At 41.3% G+C, this 22594-nt stretch overlaps 2 protein-coding genes across 2 annotated transcripts; both read left to right on the forward strand.

Annotated features, from left to right (window-relative positions):
• The first annotated feature begins 202 nt into the window (after nt 1-202).
• Nucleotides 203-8959, forward strand: LOC109469090 (trophoblast glycoprotein-like). Its single transcript, XM_019767474.1, has 3 exons — nt 203-325; nt 6860-7013; nt 7446-8959. The coding sequence occupies exons 1-3, from the start codon at nt 203-205 to the stop codon at nt 8090-8092; spliced, it is 924 nt and encodes a 307-aa protein (XP_019623033.1). The 3' UTR covers nt 8093-8959.
• Nucleotides 8960-11438: 2479 nt separating this feature from the next.
• On the forward strand, nt 11439-22200 carry LOC109469158 (putative apolipoprotein(a)-like protein 2). The gene is made up of 2 exons (XM_019767566.1): nt 11439-11827; nt 21947-22200. The coding sequence occupies exons 1-2, from the start codon at nt 11764-11766 to the stop codon at nt 22198-22200; spliced, it is 318 nt and encodes a 105-aa protein (XP_019623125.1). The 5' UTR covers nt 11439-11763.
• Nucleotides 22201-22594: the final 394 nt, after the last annotated feature.

Consider the following 22594-nt stretch of genomic DNA (forward strand, 5'->3'; position numbering starts at 1 on the left):
GCAGGATTTTCAGTAAAAACTCTTTCGCATATTGTACTTCTAATTTGTCTTTTTTATTCTATGTTGTAGGTGTGAGTGTTCGGAGTCCACAAGAAAAGTACGGTGTAACAAGGCGGGTCTAACAACAATCCCACAATCCATTCCGCCCTTCGCCACGTCGCTTACCATCACCGGAAATAGCATCCCCGTCATATCCGGTCCCATGAACTCCTCGTCGTTGCTGCATTTGAACTTGGCCAACAACAAAATCCAGGTTATCGAGAATTCATCTTTTGATCTCCTGCCGTTTTTACGACAGCTCAACTTGGACGGAAACCCGATCAAGGTACGTTTACATGTCACATGAGAACAGTTTGATATGTTTTCTATTTTTACTTGATATATTTAATATAAGGAGTTTTTGTTCCGGTGTATCCGTTTGTGTGTTTACTTGTATTTCCACATGCTAGGTACTAGTACGTCGGGGACACTGTCAGGAAGTTAGGTCAAAGATGAATTTCCCAGAAAAGGTTATCTCATTTCCTGTCTTCGAATTTCCTGCCGCATTCATGCCTGCAGCAAGTAATTTTTATGGATGACATCAGCGCGTGCATTACTTTTCGCCTGACTCCAAAACCAAAAAAAAAAACAACACAAGAAATTTTGTTGCCTTCTGACAGTGGACAACATGCCGAAAATGGGCAAAGATGTCTGTTGCCATGCCGGAAGGTGGATGGCAGATAACTATGAAGAGAAGACGCAAGAAAAGGCTCTGATTTAATGTTTTGTTTCTTACTTTGATGCAGTGATATGTAATGTAGGCTATGTGTATGTGATGTTCTCACTGAATTAAAACCATTTGTACAATAAAAAGAATTCATGCCTGTTGCCGTATGTGAGTCAGTGGGAAACGAAAAGGCAGTATCAGTGAGAACTTCACAATAATGATTAAAACAAGAAATTCACAAAAACTCTTCAATTTCTCGAAGGTATGGCATTCCGAGTTCTTTGAAGATCCTCTTCTCCGTACTTCAAGGTGTCGAAGCGTCTAATTCTAAGAACATGTATGAAAGATGAAAGTTATTTTCTATCTATCTCGATCCTTTTCTATTGAGTACGAAGTAAATGTACAACTTTATAGCTGATATCTGACATGTTGGGATATAATATTAGCTCACTGCAGGGTCATCATCCGTCCCTTAGTCTGGTTTAAACCGGTTTAAACTGCATTTAAGGATTGCCCCCCGATCGTTAAACACCTGTCCCTGGGCGCGGACCGATCGCGACTGTAATGCATCCATTTTGTGTCATTAACCGTGATTTGTGCCTGTGGGAAGGCGGAGGACGTGCCAACGGAATGACAAACGCAGAGAGAGTGAACCAGATTTCGAGCCGCCCGTAGTTAAAATCGCATCATCGCGTAAGACAAGTGTTCATTTAACGAGACGGCTTCGCCATCAAAGTTAAATGAATGGCTGTTGTGAGCAGATTGCTCTAAGTGTTCCAATCGTGTGGGCGACAATTTAGATGAACAATTACCCATTGTCCTAGATTCACGTGAACGTAATGACATCTGCATTTGCGTCATCCGGAAACAGTCGATAACGTTTTAGTAGGTGTACTTTTATTCCTTACTAAGCTGTTCAACAAACTTTTTATCAAACTTTTCTTCAAGCTCCTTTCTCCTTTGGGGTTAGGCTAGGTTTAGTCTCCTACATCACGACTAACCCCTCCCACCCCTGTCTCAGGTATACTGGAAGCCACCAATTGAAGTAGTGTCATGTATTTGGCAGGATCATGTATATGGCTTGACACACTGGGCGCCGCTCTGGCGCGGAGTACTGAATGGACGGGTTATTCTGACACAAGCCGTGAACCCGTAACACTGTCGGCAGGCATGGCTGACTCAAACCACACATTATCACTCCCAGGGTGTTCATCTTGCCAAGGGATATATATCATTTCTGTGACTCTTTTGCTTGTCTAACTTATGCTTCGAGATGATTAATTTCTTGAAGGTTTTACATAAATATTAGAATAGTTGCGTGAAAAGGATACTAGCGCTTTTCTTTTCTACGTCTTTGCCCTGATAATCACTTTCTGACGATGTCTTGGTCTTGTGAAAATAGCTCCAAAGACAATATGTTTCATTCGTGGTGTGGTGAAGCCATAATTACATACTTTGCAAGTTTCTACATCATTGTCACTATATATTTTTTAAAGTTCAGTTATGCATATTTGAATGCACATTTGTCATTTTGTATCCTTAACGTGACGTTACATATATCCGGAACCATTCCTGGTACTCTCCTACCGTGTCATTCTGTATAGCAGTCCATTATAATTCTCCGCAGTGATCTGAACACTGACAGATGTTCCTCCTACCGTGCGTAATACGCGTGAAGACCGTTCGGCGTCACACGGAGCTAATATCTCTCCCACGCACGTCACTGACGTTCGCGAGAAGACGTCCGTCTTTATGTTACGTCTCTGCGCCGCTATCGATCGTCAGGCAAATACTAGTACCTCATTCTGCTGTTATGAACTGATCTAGCTGTAGGGAAGGAACAGCGTGTGTTCGGGCTGGTTTTGTACGATAAGAAAATGAACATGTTAGGAATTTTGAAGTATGACAGTTTTTAAGTAACATTCTAGTAGCAAAAAAACATTCTCATTGTGTGCGTTTCTATTATACTGTACATCATCCAAAAGTATTTATTTCTTCCTTATAAGTTATATATTACGTATGTGCGCAGAGTTAATAGCCATCGATTTACGTAAAATGCCATAGGAGGAAACGTTTAGTAGCTTAGGAGAGCCTTGTCTAACAACGTATAAGTAGGACTCACATTTTGTAACGTAATTTCAATGTCTCTTTACATGTACAAAACGAGACGACATTGATTAACTGATACACGAAGCAGACTTCCAGAGCGCTGTAGAAGTACAATAATTCCCATATCATTTCATTAATGTCGTAAACTCTGGAACGGATTACATTCTGAATCCAATTACTCACCATTAGAGCACGCATTACGACAGCGTCCCTACGTACACATGGATAGATGGGAACCTTTATTGCATGTTCATGCCCATGGGGCTAAATGCATACATCAGAGTGTGATCATGTTACATGTATATTATACTAAATAACATTATACATGGGATACAAGGATAAAGAATAACGTAAAAGTCTTAGAAATTACTAGAGAATACATTCTATCTAATCTAGGTCTTGAAGATTTCGTCTCTCTTTTTCAAACAACTTGGGATAAATTCACATAGTTTTTATATTGTGTGGGCATTACTGGTAGACATGAGATGACCGAATATCTCTTTCTACCTTTGCACGTTTTGTCTAAGTGGATTGTTCTGAACAGTATACCACGTTCGGCATCATACAATTTACAATCAAGTACAAAATGTATTTCATCTTCTACGCTGATACCTATATAGAGATTGAATTTGCGTAAATTGACATGATCCTTTGATGTTCTCATCGAAAACAAATTTGATTTTGGGCTGGATGTTAGCTGTAAGCTGATGCCCCTCGAGCTCCAGCCAATCATGACACACGGTCTGCCGTGGGTCGCGTTTAATCCATAGCAAGATTGAATCGCTGGAAGACTGGGATGGATGGTTGTGAATGGGGTAAGGTAAGGTGAAGTAGTCATCCTCAACTGAGGTGACCCTTTGTTCAAGTAGCTATTGGTGGAATGCGGCTGAGAAGGGGCTGCACGAGCTAGCTCCATGGAGGAGCTCTGCAGAGCTCCTCCATGGAGGTTGCTCGTTCAGCCCTCAGCTCTGCAGAGCTCCTCTATGGAGGTTGCTCGTACAGCCCTCCGCGATACCCCCGCAGAGCTCTGCGCCAAAACAAGCCAATTCGTTGGTTGGCGTCACGGGTTCAGTTTTCTATAGAGCTCTGTGAGTAGTAGGCGATATACAGCCAGTACTGTGTCACAAATAAAGACTTCGTCACGCAACTCTGCGCAACACGGAGAGCTTTGCGCCCTAACAAGTCAATTCGTTGGTTGGCGTCATGGTTCAGTTTTGTATAGAGCTCTGTAGATATCAAGTTAATTCAATGTGAGTAGTAGGCGATACAGCCTGTACTGTGTCACAAATAAAGACTTCGTCACGCAACTCTGCGCACGACAACACAACTCCGACAACACGGAGAGCTCTGCGCCCTAACAAGTCAATTCTTTGGTTGGCGTCACGGGTTCAGTTTTCTATAGAGCTCTGTAGATATCAAGTTAATTCAATGTGAGTAGTAGGCGATATACAGCCAGTACTGTGTCACAAATAAAGACATTGTCACGCAACTCTGCGCACGACAACACGGATATTCGTATATAAAAAGTGATGTACCCATACATTTATAGTGGTATAGCCCATCTATAACCGCTGCCATCGATGGCATGGCGGAGTGGTGTTTTTTGTTGTTTTTTTCTCGTAAACATCAAACCGGGTTATAGAACTCAGCTATTTAAGTTGATGAATTCCAAAAACCTCTGAGTAGTTGGTTTTGGTTTAAGGTCTGTTTTCTACAACCAAACATTTTCTTTCCACACCTCTCCGGCAAAATTTACAACCGCAAATCAGGCCAAATTTAATATATAATTTAGGGGCAATACAGAAAGTACGTTGTTACAGTCATTCTTTACATAGTAAGTTGACCTATAACTCTTTAGAAAACAAGAACACTATTCGGAGAGACAACATCGTTTCTCCATACAAAACAAACATGCTTTTTCCACAGAATGTTGTAGTGTGATCGGTCAAGCAGTGTGCCACCCATTGTCCTGTATTTTACAACCAACATCCGTCCTAATCGAGACGGCCACCCGCGCACGAAACAAGTCATGCACAGTTGTGAACTAGGTGTGAACGTGCCATAATCCAAAAGACAAAAGAGTGCAAAAACTTCAATGAGCGATTCATCATGACCAAGATTTCAAAAGAGGAAAGTGTCATTATGATCTCTTGTTGTGTCGTCTAGACGCCCAGACAGTTCTGCATATCAGCCTGTATATAGAGGGCCAAATGACTAGTGGTTAGGCGAATTTACCTGTTTTGAGCGCCGCGGTGCGCAAAGAGGTGAAAGCAAAACTGAACCATGACGCCAACCAAAGAATTGACTTGATAGGGCGCAGAGCTCTCCGTGTTGCGCAGAGTTGCGTGACGAAGTCTTTATTTGTGACACAGTACTGGCTGTATATCGCCTACTACTCACAGAGCTCTATAGAAAACTGAACCCGTGACGCCAACCAACGAATTGGCTTGTTTTGGCGCAGAGCTCTGCGGGGGTATCGCGGAGGGCTGTACAAGCAACCTCCATGGAGGAGCTCTGCAGAGCTGAGGGCTGAACGAGCAACCTCCATGGAGGAGCTCTGCAGAGCTCCTCCATGGAGCTAGCTCGTGCAGCCCGCGTTTATAGCCAAGTGCTTCTCGATAAGTGCTTTAGCCTGAAGCTCGTTCACACATACACAGGGCCGCTGGCTTTACTAATATAGGGTAGGGAATGGGACAAAAGAAAGGATATCGATGTGTGGAGATAATGTAAAACTCGATCATGGGGACTTTGCAAGTTTGTTAATGCATTTGTGCTTGTACAATTGATGTGTACAATCAAAACATGATGTTAAGATAACGGTGTCCTGGTGCGTTTCAGCTTTACATTGTTGATCGATGAACTATATTTTTGGAACATTTCGGTCAAAAACTAGAGAAAAAATACGTACCCCTACCTACTGTTTTTTTTTTTGCAGAACCGCGAAACACAACATTGATGTTCCCATGCCTGATTTACACATGCCTGTCCTCACAACACGCCATTCTGCCAGGACACACAGAATGAAAATTACCGGACCGGCATTTACCGAGTCGTTTTCTCCGCCCAGCGGCAGGAGGGATCGATAGAGAGTTGATGTGGTCATCCATCAGGCTCCTTCCTCCGCGACCTTGACCGTTGGTCATTCCAGGAATTTGGCTTTTACTGGAAAACAAAATCTCTGTTTGAACCAAAGCCCACCTACATGTACATAACGTTAAACAGGGCATAGATTAAGTTCGATGTAACGAAAGCTTCTGTTAATCATGGAAACACGGTTACTCTGCGACATTGACTGATGGCCATTCCAGGAATTTGGCTTTTACTGGAAAACAAACTGTCCGTTTGAACCATAACCCAACTACATAACTTTAAGAACGGCCTGGATTTAGTTAGCTGTAACTAATGCTTCTGTTGATCATGGATAGACGGTCACTGTCCATGGTGCTGAAAGCTTTCTGTTTGTAGATGAAACAGGCATTTTGTTTTCAAGTGTTTTCTGTTTGCGTCCATAGATTTTACGAGTGTTTCAACGAGTGCTCAATGATTTCAAATGTACTAAGCTGATGTGCTTATCACTCTAATCATTTAGCCTCCTTCGCAGACTTCTGAGGCAGTGGCCGAAACCGTCTCTCCCCGGCAAAGTGGCCCTCGGCGGCAAAACCTTCCCTCGGCGGCATAGCTTGCGCCGCTCCCCGAAAAAATTAACACCGACTCAAAAGTCTGCGAAGGAGGCTACTAATCATCAATGGTCTCAATCAACCCAAACGCCTTTAAATTGTATTTCAATGGTCCCTCCCTTTGGAATGCCCACCGTTCTCGTATCTATATCGAAACGCCCTCCCCAAGCAGCTTAGTTCCATTTTGTCCGTATTCACGACCGATATACATGTAATAGATCCATATTCGATTCGTCACTTCAGCTAGCTATATGGTAATGCAAAGGTACAGCATCGATCTACGTACGGCGGCGTGCAGTTGACCGAGCTTCCTGCCTGGCATCCCCGTGAGTAATCCATCTGTTAACCGGTGAATGTTTCCTTCCAGTTCGTGACCAGGGACGGAAGAGGTTTCGTCTACAGTCTCGGTTCTCTCCGGGAGCTCAGTATGAAGAGATGCGGTCTGGGGGAGAAAACTACCGCACGGGGCAACCGGTCCAACGTGCAGGGCTTTGTGTACACCCTGACCAAGTCAAAACTAGGTAAATTGTGTAGCATAGCGTATTTTTGTTGTAGCCTGATATATGTATATACTAAAGCTATATTTATAATCATAGATTTAGCTTTTAATTTAATATACAAGGATTTGTCAGCTGCCATTTCCGCGAATATACAACTTCGAAAATATTTCGAATTGTAAGATTCATAATTTCAAATGTGTCCCTAACAATAACATATTTTTGTATCTACTCCGTTCACTCGTCCTCACTCCATTGGTAAAGTTAATTAGAGAGGAAAAAGTTAAAACTCAATTATCATAGGTACTACTGTGTATCATTGCACTGTTACTTTTCCCTCCCCCCATCCATCCATCCACTCACTCACTCACTCATTCATCCTCCCATCCAATAATCCATTCATTCATTCAATTTCCATACACTCATTCATCCAAGCACTTTCTTTTCATTTTTCAGGCTCGTTGAAGAAACTAAGTTTGGAAAACAACCGTCTGTCAACACTCCCTGTCCCGCTATTGGACGCGTTACCTTCACTAGAGGCACTGTTTCTGGGCAACAACACCATATCCGAAATTCCGGAAAACGTTTTCCTCAAAACTCCGGATCTCCGCATGATAGACCTCAGCGGCAACAGAATCCGGACGGTTTCCATGGAAACGACGGATCAGTTCGTCAAGCTGGCTTCCCGGCATTCCATTCGGGTGAACCTCACCAACAACCCTTTTTACTGCGACTGCGCACTGGTGGGGTTCATCAGCTGGATGCACCAGACGCGAAACGTCACGATTGTGAACAGCGTCACGTACAAGTGCACAGCCAGCCAATCAGGACCTCTGTCGGGTAGAAGCCTAATTAATTTAATCCCGAAATACCTCGGTTGTTCGTCGACGTCACGAGGTACGGGTTTGCGGCTTCCATACGCGGGGCTGGTCGTGATCGTCGTGGTTCTGTCGTTATTGTTCGTGACGGTGATGTACTTGAACAGGCGCGGCATCGCGCGGCACTGCACCGAGCTGCAGAACGCACGGAAGGGCCGAGTGGAGGAGCGGGATCGGCCGTGCGTCGCTCTGCCCTACTCAGAAGTGACGTCCACCATCTCGTGATCCCTGTAGTTCCGCCGCGTAGAGACAGGTGGCGCGATTTTTATGGTACGGTGTCGTGACTGGCGTGTTGTGTAGAAAAGACGATGTCTGACATTCCACGTAGTTTCATCACCTAGATGCCTTGTATATGTATGTATGTACGTATGTCACCTTCTCATCTGGTTGGTTATTGTACGTAATGTTTACCAATGTTGGCTCTGTACGTAGGTTGTACGTATTTAATCCTATCGCACACAGGTAAGAGTTGAGGTGATATAAATACACACTGACAACGACGGAAGGCCATGTTGATTTAGTGTATGCCTGTGGCTCTTTTATATTAATGACAACCACTGGGCACCCCAAAACTGATGCGAGCATGGGAAAAAGTTGGGAAATGACTGAACACATAGAGCATTGTATCTCTCTGTGTGCATTGTATACCAAACATCAAACTCTATAGTTTTGTTCTTTCACATCTTTCATTTTGAAAGACTTGTACAAATGATAGTGGCTCTATGGTCGGATTTGAAGGGGTTTATCTGCCAAATTTCGATGTAAACTGGAAAAATTACAAGCAATATTTCGTCCGGAATAAGTAACTGTTAGAAAATATCTACTGGGCAAATGATAGGCCACTGAGCACCTTAATAAGGCGGTTTTACTTGAAAATCTGGTCTGGCAATTAATTAGAACTTAACATGTATGAAACATGGACCATTGTATGCTTAGACTATCCAATTTAACAAATTAAAAGTGTATACATTAGCACTAAAGGTAGGAGAAACTGTACACTGACAATAAAGTTCTGTGTAAAAAGACGAGGTTTTTGTAGACCGACTACGCAGGTGGTGTTTGTCCGTGTTTACTTAATGTCTAGTACATCAATAAAAGGGCTTTAGGACATATTATACCTTTGCCATGTTCTCTGTATTCTCTGTATTCAAAACAGCGTCACTTATGTATGTGCTTTTTAGATACTGGTATGCCTGTCTGGTGTTTCTACTGATAAAGTGCCAGTACAGTCATTTGTCACTAGGTGGCGCTTCTAAGCCACCTGTTACTATTGGTAAAGCACCATTTTGTCCATGTTGATATCATTTGTGTCTACAAGGCGGCGCTTTTGCCAATCAGCTTACTAACGTTAGTTATAATATTCCCATTTGCATCAAGTGCACCGTTTAGTGTAAGTGCCTATATTAACTTTACATTACAGTTCATCTTTTCTATCACTCTAATCGCAGGTATGACAAACGGCAAGAAAAAGACAAATAAATTCCACGATAAGGCCACACCGACTTAATTTTATGGATGACATCCTCTGAAGACTTCCAAACTAGTGCGCGCGGGCGAATAAAAAAGATTCCGGCCAAAAATTTAAAAAATGCTACTAAAACTACAGGAATCATGCAAAGCTGGTACTGTGAATTTGCGGCAGTACATAGTGATGTATACGACAAGCCGGCACATATGCTAGCCTTTTGTACGTACTGAGTTCTTGAGCCGTGCAGCTTCGGCAGCCTGGGTGCCATCCTCCAGAGTTACTATGGACTACCTAGGCCTAGAGCCTCGGAGAACGTGATCTTTTTTTTTTCTGAGAACAGGCGAAAATCAATGCGGGCGCGGATGCCATAAAATTAAGTCGGTGTGGCCTATCTTGAGGTCAAAGAGAACAGATCTTGAGTGGCACTGTTAATCTGTTTACCATTAATGACTACTCCATCCATCAAACTGACACCGTAAACAGGGATGAGCAACCCGGGTGTGTCTTTACGGAAGGTGACGCCTGTTGCTATTGTGTTAAATGTGAGGGGTCAACGGACGCAAGGTCATTACGCCAGGAGTGTCACTTCGCTTGGTAAATCACCCATAACGTTACATTTAGTACGTAACTTGGAGGCTGACATAGCTTACATTGCTACAGAAGTCCATAAATGTTGCATCTTAAAAAAGAAAACTAAAGGGATGGTGTTCTTATGTTGGTTTCATTCGGACGGTTCGTTCGGCCGCTCGGTCGACTAGAAATCAGGTCATCTCTCTTATAACATGGAAGGGCATCATACCATTCTAATAAAATATCAAATTTATTATCCTTAACGACAGTTCACGTTGTGTAGTGCAAACTGGTGCATCTGTAGAGGTTAGCTCTTTCGGAGTTTGTTTTTGTACGTAATCCCCGAGGCCAGCTTTGTTGAGACAACATGCAGGTACTATCTCCTACATCAACACAATCTTTTCTTCTCTACCAGGGAGCCGTTACCAAATTCTCCTTAGGCCGGGATTTCTCCACATAAACAAACGAAGTATTACTATGTGCAAACCCACCACTCTGGCGTGGTTTGAAACAAGATATAACCTGGAAGATATTATGTGCTACTAGTATACTTCATAAAGTTAACGTACTAATATTTGGTTTGAATTAAAGCCAATCTTTTCACACTTTTTTTCAGATCCTGTCCTTCCTTTTGAACTATAACGCTACATGCTTGTCCTGTGTTTCGCGCGACTGCCGTGTCAGTGATGTATAAAGTGGCACAAATACCTACCGCAACAAAGACGGCGTCCTAAAATATAGTTTTCTGTCAATGATTTATGTGTTTTCTGTCGTGATGCGTCTTTCTTGCACTCACGTTTTTTTCACGTTTTTTTCTGGCGTGGCATCACATAACGTTACATGACGTCGCCAACTTCACGTCCCTTCTCCAAAAAAAACTGTGCCGTTTCCAAATAATCATGCAATCGCAGATACAAAACTACGCAATATCACAAAGCTTACTTAGTTACTAATAGTCTATCCGGGATACTCTTACACCCCATTATGATCCTCCTCAGACTCTTCTTTTGTCTGCCAAAAGAGGTCACCCAACCACCTGGACGGTACCATTTCAAAAGAAGGGTAGGTCATTCATCTGTGATAGCAGTCGGACAAGGTGCTTATGTCATGAGGCATTTCTCAATCGCCTTTTTGAACATCATCCGATCAAAGGATAAGTACATATTTGCACACACGAAACGAAGTAAGGGAACTGAATTGGCCGTCGAAAAGTCCTTAGTCCCCATTGTAGTTAGAACCACCTTTGCTTTTTCACCCCTTAGCGAGGTATCACCGTAGACGTTTGATTTTCAGTGCTTTAATGAGGGCCATAAATTTAAGATAATGGCTTGTCAAGAGGGTTTTTTAATTTGTTTGGAGTGACATGCACAAAAGTAAACATAAAGATAGGAATATAACTTGCTATCCTGAAATGGTATTTCGTCATTGACTTCACGAGTTGATTTTTAGATGATGAACGAAATGTGTCAGTCTTAATTTTTCTGTCCCCTTTTAAAATGAAATAATGGACTGTTCCTAGTGGAAATTATCCCCCTCAATCCCCCTGCTGCCGAACATGACTTGAGAGACTCCCGGTGCCTTACATCACCGGAAACACACCTGTCTCCGACAACCTTCTCTGTGAGACGGTTGAGAAGACAGCCGCCCGCACTTGAACCCTTCAAGCCGGTTGTTGCCGGAATTCAACAGCCTCTAGACCTGACTTCTAGGTACAGGTACGGGGCTCGTCCCCTCTTCAAACGGCGTCTACATATTTACAGCTGTCATACAGGTAGATTTACTTGTGAGAGTTTTACTTAAACCAGAGAGCACTGAAAGAAGCCTTCCCCGGACGGTGTTAGGCAGCCTAGGGACCAAGATGCGGTCTGCGGCGGTTCTGTTGTTTCTCGCGGGCGTCTTGGCATCGACTACCGGCAACGAAGGTAAGATTAATTTTTTTGTTATCTTCTTTTAAAAAGGTCTACTGTTTCTTGTACATCTGCCATTGCAATTTGTTCCATTTTACGTTGCAAAATTGGAGGCTGAAAATTGGTAAATAGATTCATTTTATATCAAATATAAGTACGAAGCCATCGTAATCTTGTGTGTAATGTTTATGATAATTTTAGTTTTTTTGTGAGAGTAGTTTCTTGTGTATGTTGCATTTTCTCTGTTTGGGAATCTTTTTGTCACAGAAATGATGACGATTCTGAAATCACATATCACTGAAAATCCCATGGCATATCACTTGCAAAATTATCAAATGCGCGTTCCCTTAGGAGAATACAAGATATCATATAACGTTATACCATGGCCAGACCCTATGAGATAGAGAAAACGATTATTCATTTGTCTATTATGGTATGAAATTCAACAGCAATACATGTACAACCTGTATTCTGACAAATTCAAGATAGTTGCGTATACACTTAACAGGTTTGCCCTCCCCTAAACAAAAAGACCACGGATATATTTTGAATATGAATACTTTGGGGAATTGTCTTGCTCGCGAATGGTTTGTGCAATGGTGCAACTTGTAGACAAACAGCCAAACATAAAGAGGCGTGTCTAGAATTCCTCTGGGACTAGAACAGGTAGGACTAGTGATGGGGATTCAGTCAAATTATTGTGGAAAACAGACATTTGTCTCGCATGTACGTACTTATGAGCTTAATGAGCCTCTAATTGCCTTTACACGCTACAACAGTAAAGAAAGACAAACGAAGATCATTGCTGACAAAACAAAAGGAAGACAAAACGTTTGTTTAACGTTTTCCACAGTTATATGGCAACGTTAATTTCTACTAATCACTACTACATATGATAGTAGTACCACGAAAGTACAACTGAAAACACCATTTCCTGTACGTAATGTTGTATAAATATTTCGGGGAAGGGTTTTCTACGTATACCATCCAAGCACTTTTTTGTGTAGTTGATTGTCTTTTTGTCGTTTGTTTCTTTTTTTTCTAGTTCTGTACGTTTTAGAAGGGTGGTTTTTATTCCCAGCAGCATCTAGAGACCATGACAAGGCACTCTGATAGCGTCAAGAAATGGGAGTCATTCGTTTCGTTCTCCCCCAACCTTTGTGTTGTGTCTTCGCTACGTCGTATTTTGTCAATATTTCTTATTGTTGGCTTGGAGTGCAGAAATGCAAAGCACTTGGCAAGCTTGTCTGTCACGATTTCAGACATGTCCGCCAAAAGTCGTCATAAAATAGGAAAGCCGATAACAATCTCAGGCTTAACACTCTAAAAGTTTTGTCTGTATACATACCCAAACATTGCCCCCAGAAATATCCTCGTATTCTTCTTCAAGAACGAGGGTACAGGACACATTTGAAATTCATTTCTTGGCCTGCGTGTGTCCTTCATAACTACAATTGTGATGATACAAAATTCCTTTGGAATTTCTGCTTAAAGACTTGAGATGCGTGAAGGGAATGATTGACATGCTTGTGAAGAATACAGGTATTTTTAAAGGGAGGCCTCAGGACTGGCTATAGGCTTGGCGACATCTAAGTTTAGTTTAGAACGAGACAGGGTTGCCTGATTTGCGTGGTGATCGCAGGCTGACTCCGGTTGTCGGTGGGTTGAACGGTCAAATTTGTTGTGTAAACTTGTAGCCACACAAACCGACACAATCTGGGGCCAACAAACACACAGCATGCAACGATATCCTGAACTCTACAACAATGTACGAGTCCCTAAGGAATGTATCCACAGCTATTTTGTGGTACTGGTAATCATGTGTGTTTAACCCACAGACACAACGCATCGAGGGTCTAAGAGAAATAGTCGTAGCGCAAGATTATCTTCATTCGTGCCTCGAGTTTGTTGACCATTCATGCAGTATAAATGATGATAACACGGTCGATAGATCGAGAATGACGAAGCAAAGAGGCGAAAGAATATAATAGCAGACCACAGAACTGAACGGTTTAAGTCATATCTTTCTGTCAATGAAAAACAAATTCTCTGTATGTGAACATAGCATGTGTGTTAGAGACCCCAGTGCATTTTGTGCATCAACTTTCTGTGAGCTTAAAAATTGAGATATTTTACCAGTTTATTTCTACGGGCAACTAAACTCTTGTGATTTACAAAATGTGACTTTTTTGAGACTGTAAACAAGATATAAATCCTTTGTTGAACGCTTCCCATACTTTAAAACCAAGGTTGTTTTAAAACCACGTTTTTAAACCCCTCCTAACGTAACTGACATAGCCGGTTACGGCAGGGTGAACCGACCATCGCCGCCGGTGTCCGGCCCAAACGCGCGTGTCAAAAAGATTGACACTTTTATCAGACGATATCTTGCGAAAAGGGCGGGAAAACAAAACGGAACACCAATATCCCGATATGCTGTCTTTCTTGAGATTTATGCTTTATCCTAGAAGGCGACGAATACTCGTATGTAGATCTAGATACGAAGTCAAACTACATACATTAAAGGTGCAGAAGTCAACCATGTCAAACACTATGATTAATTACGTGTAGGACTAAATACTGAGCCATCGAAAAGAGATAGAATAGAATTAGTATACGTGAAATTTTCGAGTTTTTTAGGGTATAGCGAAACTACACTGACAGGAACGCCCAGTGAACATTTAAAATCTAGGATACATTCGCTGAAGCGACTTTTGGTGTTGTCACTTCCAAAGCCTTGGGATTTGGGAAGGTTTTAGCGTTTGTCACTTTTTACCTGAGGGTAGACCCGCTGCCACAGGGCCTGACATTTCACGCCATTATGTCACAGCGGGGGATATATCTTCATCCTACCTGGTTACCATGACAACTGTCATAACAAACCACAAACAGAAGGGTGAAAATTATAAGGATGTGACGCAAACACAACAACGCAGACAAGAGAACAGCTGATGATTAATTATACTTTTTACAGTTGACTAGTGTTTTACGACTTCACGTAGTGTTTCTCAAAGCTGTGAAAATGTTAAAGGTCAGAAAGACAATTCAAAAATCCCACCCAAAATCTTCCTTAAGAAACTGAATATTGAAGACCTACATCAGAGGACATCTCCAGAGAGCCCTAAGTCGTAGAAAACTCTTAGAGAGTACATAGAAGGATTACTGTTCCTTGTGAAGCAAATGAAAGTGTTAAGAAGTGTCCTAGATTCTACGTGTAGCAAAACACGAGGCGGTATACATTACAGAAACAGACAATGGCGCCCCGGAAGTTTTAAACCAGTAGTTCGAAAGCTTTGAATAAGTCATGAAGGCGTTACACAATCTACTAACCCTACCTGCATATGTGAACTATGGGTGTATTGTTAACGTGTATCTTAGAATCTCTGAGCTAATTTTAGTGTAATAGAACCCTAAAGTCGAGACAAAAGGGTTCTTTGACGAAAATAAATCATTTCAAATGTCAAACTTAATTTCCCAAATCCTCATTCAAGACAAGGATTTCAAAAACAATGGTAGATAATGGTGTAAATACGTCATAATTTTACCATGGTAACTGGTTAGGTAACGAGTTAGGTAACATATTATGAATAGTACTTGCCCATTTTATCACTTTCGTACCTTCTGGAGAAAGATCGATTAGCTCAATGCAAAAGTATCCTTGTACTGTATAAGTGTTCAAAAAATGAGTAAAGATGACAAGTAAATAATTTAAGCGTCAAGCAGAGTCTTTCGACGCAGCAAACATGCTTCCCTGACTAGTTGTTCTAGTCCTACGGACTATAGCATATTGTCTGCATTGTACGGATCCGACAAACGCAGTTTTGATAACCTTTAGGATCCTACAGAGTCTGATATCGAGACTATAGAATTCCAGAACCTCCCCTAATCCCCGATAATGTACTCCTAATCCACACCGGAGGGTAGGAAAAGACGCCGTCCTTAAGATAAACCGCTAACGCTTCCAACCACCTGTTTGTTGAAGAATCAGCTAAAAAAAGTTGTTGCAAGTGTGTATACGCTCTGTTTAGAAACTCCCGTTCTTCAAAATTGGAACTAGACTGTTGTATGCGATGTTTAAACACCATCACCCCTGTCTCCCGCCCTTCTTAGAATCGCCCGTAGCTACCTATACCGTGCTACTGTAGTTATCTGCATGCCACACTGATAAGGACGTAATGACCATTCGGCACGTGTTCGGGACATGCGTGACATTATTGTGGGTCAGAAGTGTGCAGGCGATCTGTCCGGACAAAACGGTGCGACCGACGCGATAAGATTTGTAAGATGTGTGCGGGATGTACCGTGTGGAGTATTACAGTGTTAAAGCGATATTATGTATGATTTTCACTATCTTAAAAATCGCTGTTTTACACATTTTCGTACGCTATAAGTCTGCTGGGTTCATAGTAACATTTGGTGAGTAAAGACCAACATATACATAGTTTCGCCGCAATTGTAACATGTTGAAGCTGCCGAAGATACCCGAACGAAAACCGCTGTACGTTGCTTTACATTCTTTTTAGGAGCCTGCTAAAATACAGCGGGCCTGGCACAACTTAATTATTCTCGCGCTGTGAGTCACCGGAAAAGCGAAATAGCGACGCTAATATGTTGAAAGTTATTGAAAATGACAATCTTGATGAGAAAATTTCAATTATACACATGTATTCATATTTGCATTTTTGGCGCAAAAATCTTACATGAGATCGCTCTAACACGCAGCGAAAATCACATTGAGTTTATGAACATTGTATGGCCAATTAATTATCAAATGGAGGTATTTTTTGTTTGTATCTAACTGGCAGGGCAGTATCCACTTGACGTACGAAGTTAGCTGGCTAAAAAGATACCAGTAAAGAAAAAGAAAGTTTGAAAAAAATGAATAAAACTCTTCAAAAATAAGTCAAAGCCTAAGCCTCTGTTTGGAAAGTACCTCCTAGTCGATTTTCTTGCTGCTGCAACAAAACTTCCTCCTCTATTCTGGACATGCCATGGTTTTATGCAGTCTCCACTTTATTCGTTCTGTCGCCATACAAATCCTACTTAAAATATCAACGCCTTCCTTATTGCTTTTTATCTCTTTGCTTTTGTGATGAAAGTATCATCCCACATTTTTGCCTCCTTTCTGTATTTCTCATTATTGTAATTAAAGCTAAAGAATTTAGAACTGGAGGCAAAACGTCTCCATTCTTAATCCCGTGGTGCGCCTGTGCAGCTGATAACGGTAAAATGGCGGTGATGATGAACATATTTTGAATACTAGAGCATGGCAGGTCTTTCAAAAATTCAAATGTTTCAGTTAGCTGAAGAATAACCTAAGCTGATGTTTTCCACCGAAAAGCACCCAATACCACGGTTCAAAAAACAACAATGCAAATTATGAAAATTTTCATAAATTTTCCCGCCACAACATCACATCTATAGCCAGAAAGAACATACTTCCTTTCCCCAAATATCCTTCTCTATTCGCATCTCTTGAAGCTCGACACACATTTTTAAGTGATGTTTTTTAAAATATCAGGGAGACTGCATTAGTAAACAAAGACGTTTGCGCCATAAAACGTGTGCGTAAAATGCACTGCCTCACTTTTTTCGTTTCTAATAAATGAAATACAACGTTATATATCGAAAAAAATGACCGAAAGGCAGTAATATACGGATTACAGCCACAGACGGGCCTCGATCTTAGACAAGCGACATTTGGGATTTCTGACGCACATGTCTTTGTCTCCGGACGTCTTGCGCGCTGATGGAAAGGGCAGAAATAGCCCGAGGAATTTAGTTACCATGGTAGCGCAACAACAGTCCACGAGTCTCAAGGATTCCAGATTAAATAGGTGGTAGAATAGACCATTTAAACCGCAATTTCAACACGCTATGGAATTCTAATATTCTCTATTTGCTCCTCTGTTTGATTCTTTATGCTTCTATCCTGTTTTTCGAATACCAATTTCTGCGAGCATTGTGTCGACTAATGAAAAGATGAAAATAGCTAGCCTTAAGGAATTTCGTTACCATGGATATGTTTTACCAAACAGGAGTCCCAAGGTCCGTGGATTATATAGTGAATGAAAGAAGTAATCAGTTAACAGCCCAAAGACATTATTGTCTCTTCAACAACACCCTTTTCACAAGGACTTTCGATGTGACAGGTGATGTTTGATGTAACCTTTCGGACGTTGAACCCATCACAGAAATCTTGAGAGAGGGTGGAAGAATATTCACCTGGGCTCAAATTTGTCCATTTTAAGCCTCATACAACATATTTCGTGGCTATTGTGCCATAGGTCGTAGATTTATATTTGGGAAGAAACGACGGCTGAATTAAACGATTGCTGTTTCTTCTCAAACCTACGACATACTTTGCCGAAAAGAAACAGCAAGAACATGAGAAATTGCAGACGTTACCGCCAGCTAGTTCTTCTTCTACCTCAGTGAACATAAATTGCACATGTGTACAACGGAGAAGAAAAATGCATTCTCATTTTCAACCTTGCAATAAAAGGATGTTCGCATCTGTTCTGTGTCACAATTTGAAATTCTAAAGATACTGACGTAACTCAATTAAGCGTGAGGATAACACTTGGGTGAATCTTTAGATCAAAGACGTTACTGACAATGATTTATTCATTGCTTTATTTTTATTTCACCTTCATTACGCCAATTTGGGTCGTTGACATGTTGAATTTCATTGGTAACAAGGACACGAAGTGCATGACATGTACACGTGCACCCCACTTTTCCACTAAAGGCTGCGACCATAATTTTGACAGATCACTCAACAATATTCTATCAAGCCCCAATGAAAAAACACCCTACTAAACTTGCGAAAGGTCTAACATTGAAGAAAATTGTTTCAAGACCCTCAAATTGCAACTCGAACCCTAGATAGATATTTCTTTTGGTTGATTGGCTTTCTATGGGCCTTTCTGTCAATTCATTCTTCCACCCTTTCAAGCAAGATCTCTGTGATGGGTTCAACGTCCTAGCGGTTGCGCTGACCATTGCCTGTCATGTGGATGGATCATTTCTCCCATTCTGGCGCATTGCAACAAGCACATATCGAATATAGCTTGGAAAATTTCAAACCATTCATACGGGCCTTAAGTATTACACCCGCCTTTTGCACTAGAGGCTCTGTAACCGATGAGAGACCCAAGCTTGGACAGATCGCTCAACGAATTTTCACACAAAAAGAGCGAATTTTGTGACGTTTTGTGTTACACGATTGTCTTTTTTTGTTCCCTATTTCGTTTGTTATTTATACGAGCTGATTGATACATTTGTATAACAGGAAATCATACAGTTTAAATTATCCTATCATCAACAGGTCCATGTAATTCAACCGAACATGTTGAAAAGGAGATAACGTTTTATCATGAAGCTTCGATGTGGCATGTATTGCGTGACTCTTTAGGCCAATTCACATCGAATTAGCAGAGGTATGCCTACGTGATGGAATGGCATAGAAGCGTCGAAGGTACGGCCTAATGCCGCTTTTAGTTTAAGGACCTTGAAATGACAAAAGTACATTCATCCCTAATGGAATATTAATTTTTAATCATCGTACGCAAACAACATGCGTATCTAAGGAAGGCCACCCTCTATTACTTTTCTTTGAAGTCATGTTTTTGTGCATCAACTTAAGGTTGTTGCTTGCTTGATATTAGCCCCAATAGATGTAGAGTTAGCTACACACACGCCCTGCCAACGCTTGTGGTTTTTCCAGATTGCGAAAACTGCCTATAAGCTAGTACATAAAGAACATATTCCAACTTAAAATGAAGGGATTATGTGAAGAAAATCAAACTGTTCTCCAACTCAAAAAAGAAATTTACCAACTCAGATAAACTTTCCATTTCATGCTAGAGAGAGAGGGATTATATTGTCTTGGTACTACAACAGACGCTGAAGGATATTTTGTATATCTCATGTCTTACTGTGGTGACATCATATCACCCAAAACAGCTGCCATGGCAACATCAAACTTTAGTAAGATCTTACAAAACTTGCCTTAGACAAGGGATTAGCTATAAAGGAGTGTCAATCTCATTTATGCAAATTAAAGGCGCCCGTTGCCACGCACAGCACAATCTTGTGTTCTGCGGTTCTAACTTTGACTCTGAGTAGTAAGCAAAGGACAAAAAGAGGTTTTGACGGTAAGCTTACTTTATCCGCGTAGAAATGCAAGGATTTGATAGTTTTCAATCTCTGTAACGGTTAATGGCATCTAATTCAGTTTTTGGGGCTTGGAAACCAGATTTTTCAAAGTTTAGTCACTTACTCAGTTGAAACAACACTGTCCCAATGTATATCGACATTCATGGGGCAAAATGCCATTCTGACAGTTACTGAAAGGACCTGGAGCGATATTTAGGGTACCACCCAGAAAACAAGTATTGGATGTGGATTCAACGGTCCTTGCAGATGTAAATACTATAAGTTGAAAATATTACTGTAGGGCAATAACGTTCAAATGGATGGAAATAGGGAATATCATTACGATGTTTTCACGTAGTAAACTTTCTTAATGATGTGTGTGTATGGGAGAGGTTGATGTTTTGAAGATATGCACAGGGCGAAGAAAAGACCAAAAAGAGATGGACATTTACAATATGCCCCTTTCTTATACGCTTGAAGATCTGATGTTGTTTTCGGGACATTTGGAGGTCAATGACGTTGGTTATGTCGTGATCATCTCCAACACGCGGGAACAAAAGCGCGCGTGCGTGTTGTCACGTAGCAGGGATGACAGGTGAATTGTTCTGTTCCGCTGACGTCGACTCACGCTAAGTTGTTACATCATCGATCGCCTTGGTGAGGTCATTGACGTACGGACACTCATCCATGGTACTAGAGGGATGAAGGATGAAGAGACGAATGACAGAAACAATCTTTGTCTTCTCTTCTTTGTTCCTGTCGCCATTTTGTTGCCATTTGGTAGAGGCATATCTTTTTTGTGTATCATCATTTGTTGATTCCTTTCGAATGTGATCTATTGTGTTTTCCGTTTAGTTTTCTTAATTTTCATATTTCATTCACTTTTCAGTACAAAATGAACAACAAACCTGAACCACTAATGTCATTGAAATTGCGGTATGCGAAATCAGGATGCGTACAGTAGGCCATAAGCGTGGTAAATTTATAAAAAAAATTCGTTTTAGAGTTGTTTTTCGTTAAGATGCTACGATTGATGATATTGTGGTCAGTTATTGAATGTGGCATATTCTTAAGGGTTGCTTGAAATATAATCCTAACGACAAGACACCACACACGTACACACCGATCTTAAGTCCACGTGTATAGGACCTAAAATCCTTCCTAATCTACAGGGTTCTCCTTAAACTTCCGATAGATAGAGTTCTTACAGAAGAATAAAGCGCGACCGGTAGTTTCCCAGGCGACCTTCCAAACCGCCGCTGGGGTTTTGAAACACCTTTCAGAAATTAAGACCTTGACTGATCTGGATCAGAGTTGTGTTCCTTGTTCTTATCCTCAGTATTCTTACATGGCAAGTGAAAATACCCACAAAAACATCATAATGATGTTGTTGATAAATTATGAACATCCTTGTCATCGCATAGATTTTAAAGCTAAAATCAACAACAAAAACGCTGGCGAATGCAGTAGGACAAGGATCGTCCCTAAATCCTAGAATCACTGTTGTCTATATAATTATGGACCAGGCAATGCACAACTTGAAGTCAATGTTAGGAAGGTATTGTCTTTTTGCCAATGACAAACAATCAAAATATCATTTATTCTCCTGGGGGGGGGGTCTCATTAATCTCTCATTATTTCTACTGTCTGCCGGTTTTATGTATCAGTTTTGTGGTCATACGTGTACGTCATTTATTTTCTTATGCCATGATTTTGTTTTTCTAATGAAATGAATAAAAAAAATGAACTTAAAAAAAAAACAATCAAAATATCTGGCGATCTAGATAATTATGGATCCCCTAGATTAAGTGATGAAATGATTAGATTTTGGCCCCCCTGGTTGCTTTCACTGGTAGAACTTCCAGTTTTGTATCTTGTGTTCTGGATATGCTTTGGTCAGTTTTTTTTTCTTCTAAAGTTATGATATGTTTCATGTTCGTGAACTTCATTCGTGATATTTTCCCCATCTACTAGAATCCTGCCAGGTAGGGAAAGGGCAGGCCTACCGAGGGACCACAGTCTCTGTCACCAACACGGGGAAGACGTGCCAGCGCTGGGACAGTCAGTCACCGCACTCACACAACAAGAAGCCTGATAGATATCCGTCATCCGGACTGGAGGACAACTACTGCCGGAATCCGGATGGCGAACCCGGAGTGTGGTGCTACACCACGGATCCCGAGACCAGATGGGAGCTGTGTGACGTACCGTACTGTGGTAAGGTTTGAATATGTAACAACTAGTGACCGAATTGTTTGTAACGCTTGTATGAATGTTTTCCTTCCATCTACATTTTCTAAAGCATCTGCTCCTCGATAGGTTTTGGTGACTAGTTAACGATTATTGGTACGTTTGGTGACTAGTTAACGATATCGTACGTTTGGTGACTAGTTAACGATATGGTACGTTTGGTGACTAGTTAACGATATCGTACGTTTGGTGACTAGTTATCGATATCGTACGTTTCGTGACTATAGTTAGTTAACAATATCGTACGTTTGGTGACTAGTTAACGATATCTTTTAACTGACGTCGTTGATCGAGCGTTACAACAGCGTTTTCATGCTTTGATAACAATATTGTAGACCTATTTAGGCTGGTTTAGGGTACGTTTACCAACTC

This window comes from Branchiostoma belcheri, unplaced genomic scaffold (genome assembly GCF_001625305.1).
Source record: "Branchiostoma belcheri isolate BF01 breed outbred unplaced genomic scaffold, Haploidv18h27 scaffold20, whole genome shotgun sequence".
In the NCBI taxonomy this organism is placed as follows: domain Eukaryota; kingdom Metazoa; phylum Chordata; class Leptocardii; order Amphioxiformes; family Branchiostomatidae; genus Branchiostoma; species Branchiostoma belcheri.

What these genes read in the sequence shown, in the direction of transcription:
- LOC109469090 (XM_019767474.1), top strand. Translation starts at nt 203, where the DNA reads ATGAACTCCTCGTCGTTGCTGCATTTGAACTTGGCCAACAACAAAATC. An exon ending in TGGACGGAAACCCGATCAAG is followed by an intron (nt 326 to 6,859) that starts GTACGTTTACAT and finishes GTTTCCTTCCAG; the next exon opens with TTCGTGACCAGGGACGGAAG. An exon ending in CCTGACCAAGTCAAAACTAG is followed by an intron (nt 7,014 to 7,445) that starts GTAAATTGTGTA and finishes TTCATTTTTCAG; the next exon opens with GCTCGTTGAAGAAACTAAGT.
- LOC109469158 (XM_019767566.1), top strand. Translation starts at nt 11,764, where the DNA reads ATGCGGTCTGCGGCGGTTCTGTTGTTTCTCGCGGGCGTCTTGGCATCG. An exon ending in ATCGACTACCGGCAACGAAG is followed by an intron (nt 11,828 to 21,946) that starts GTAAGATTAATT and finishes CCCATCTACTAG; the next exon opens with AATCCTGCCAGGTAGGGAAA.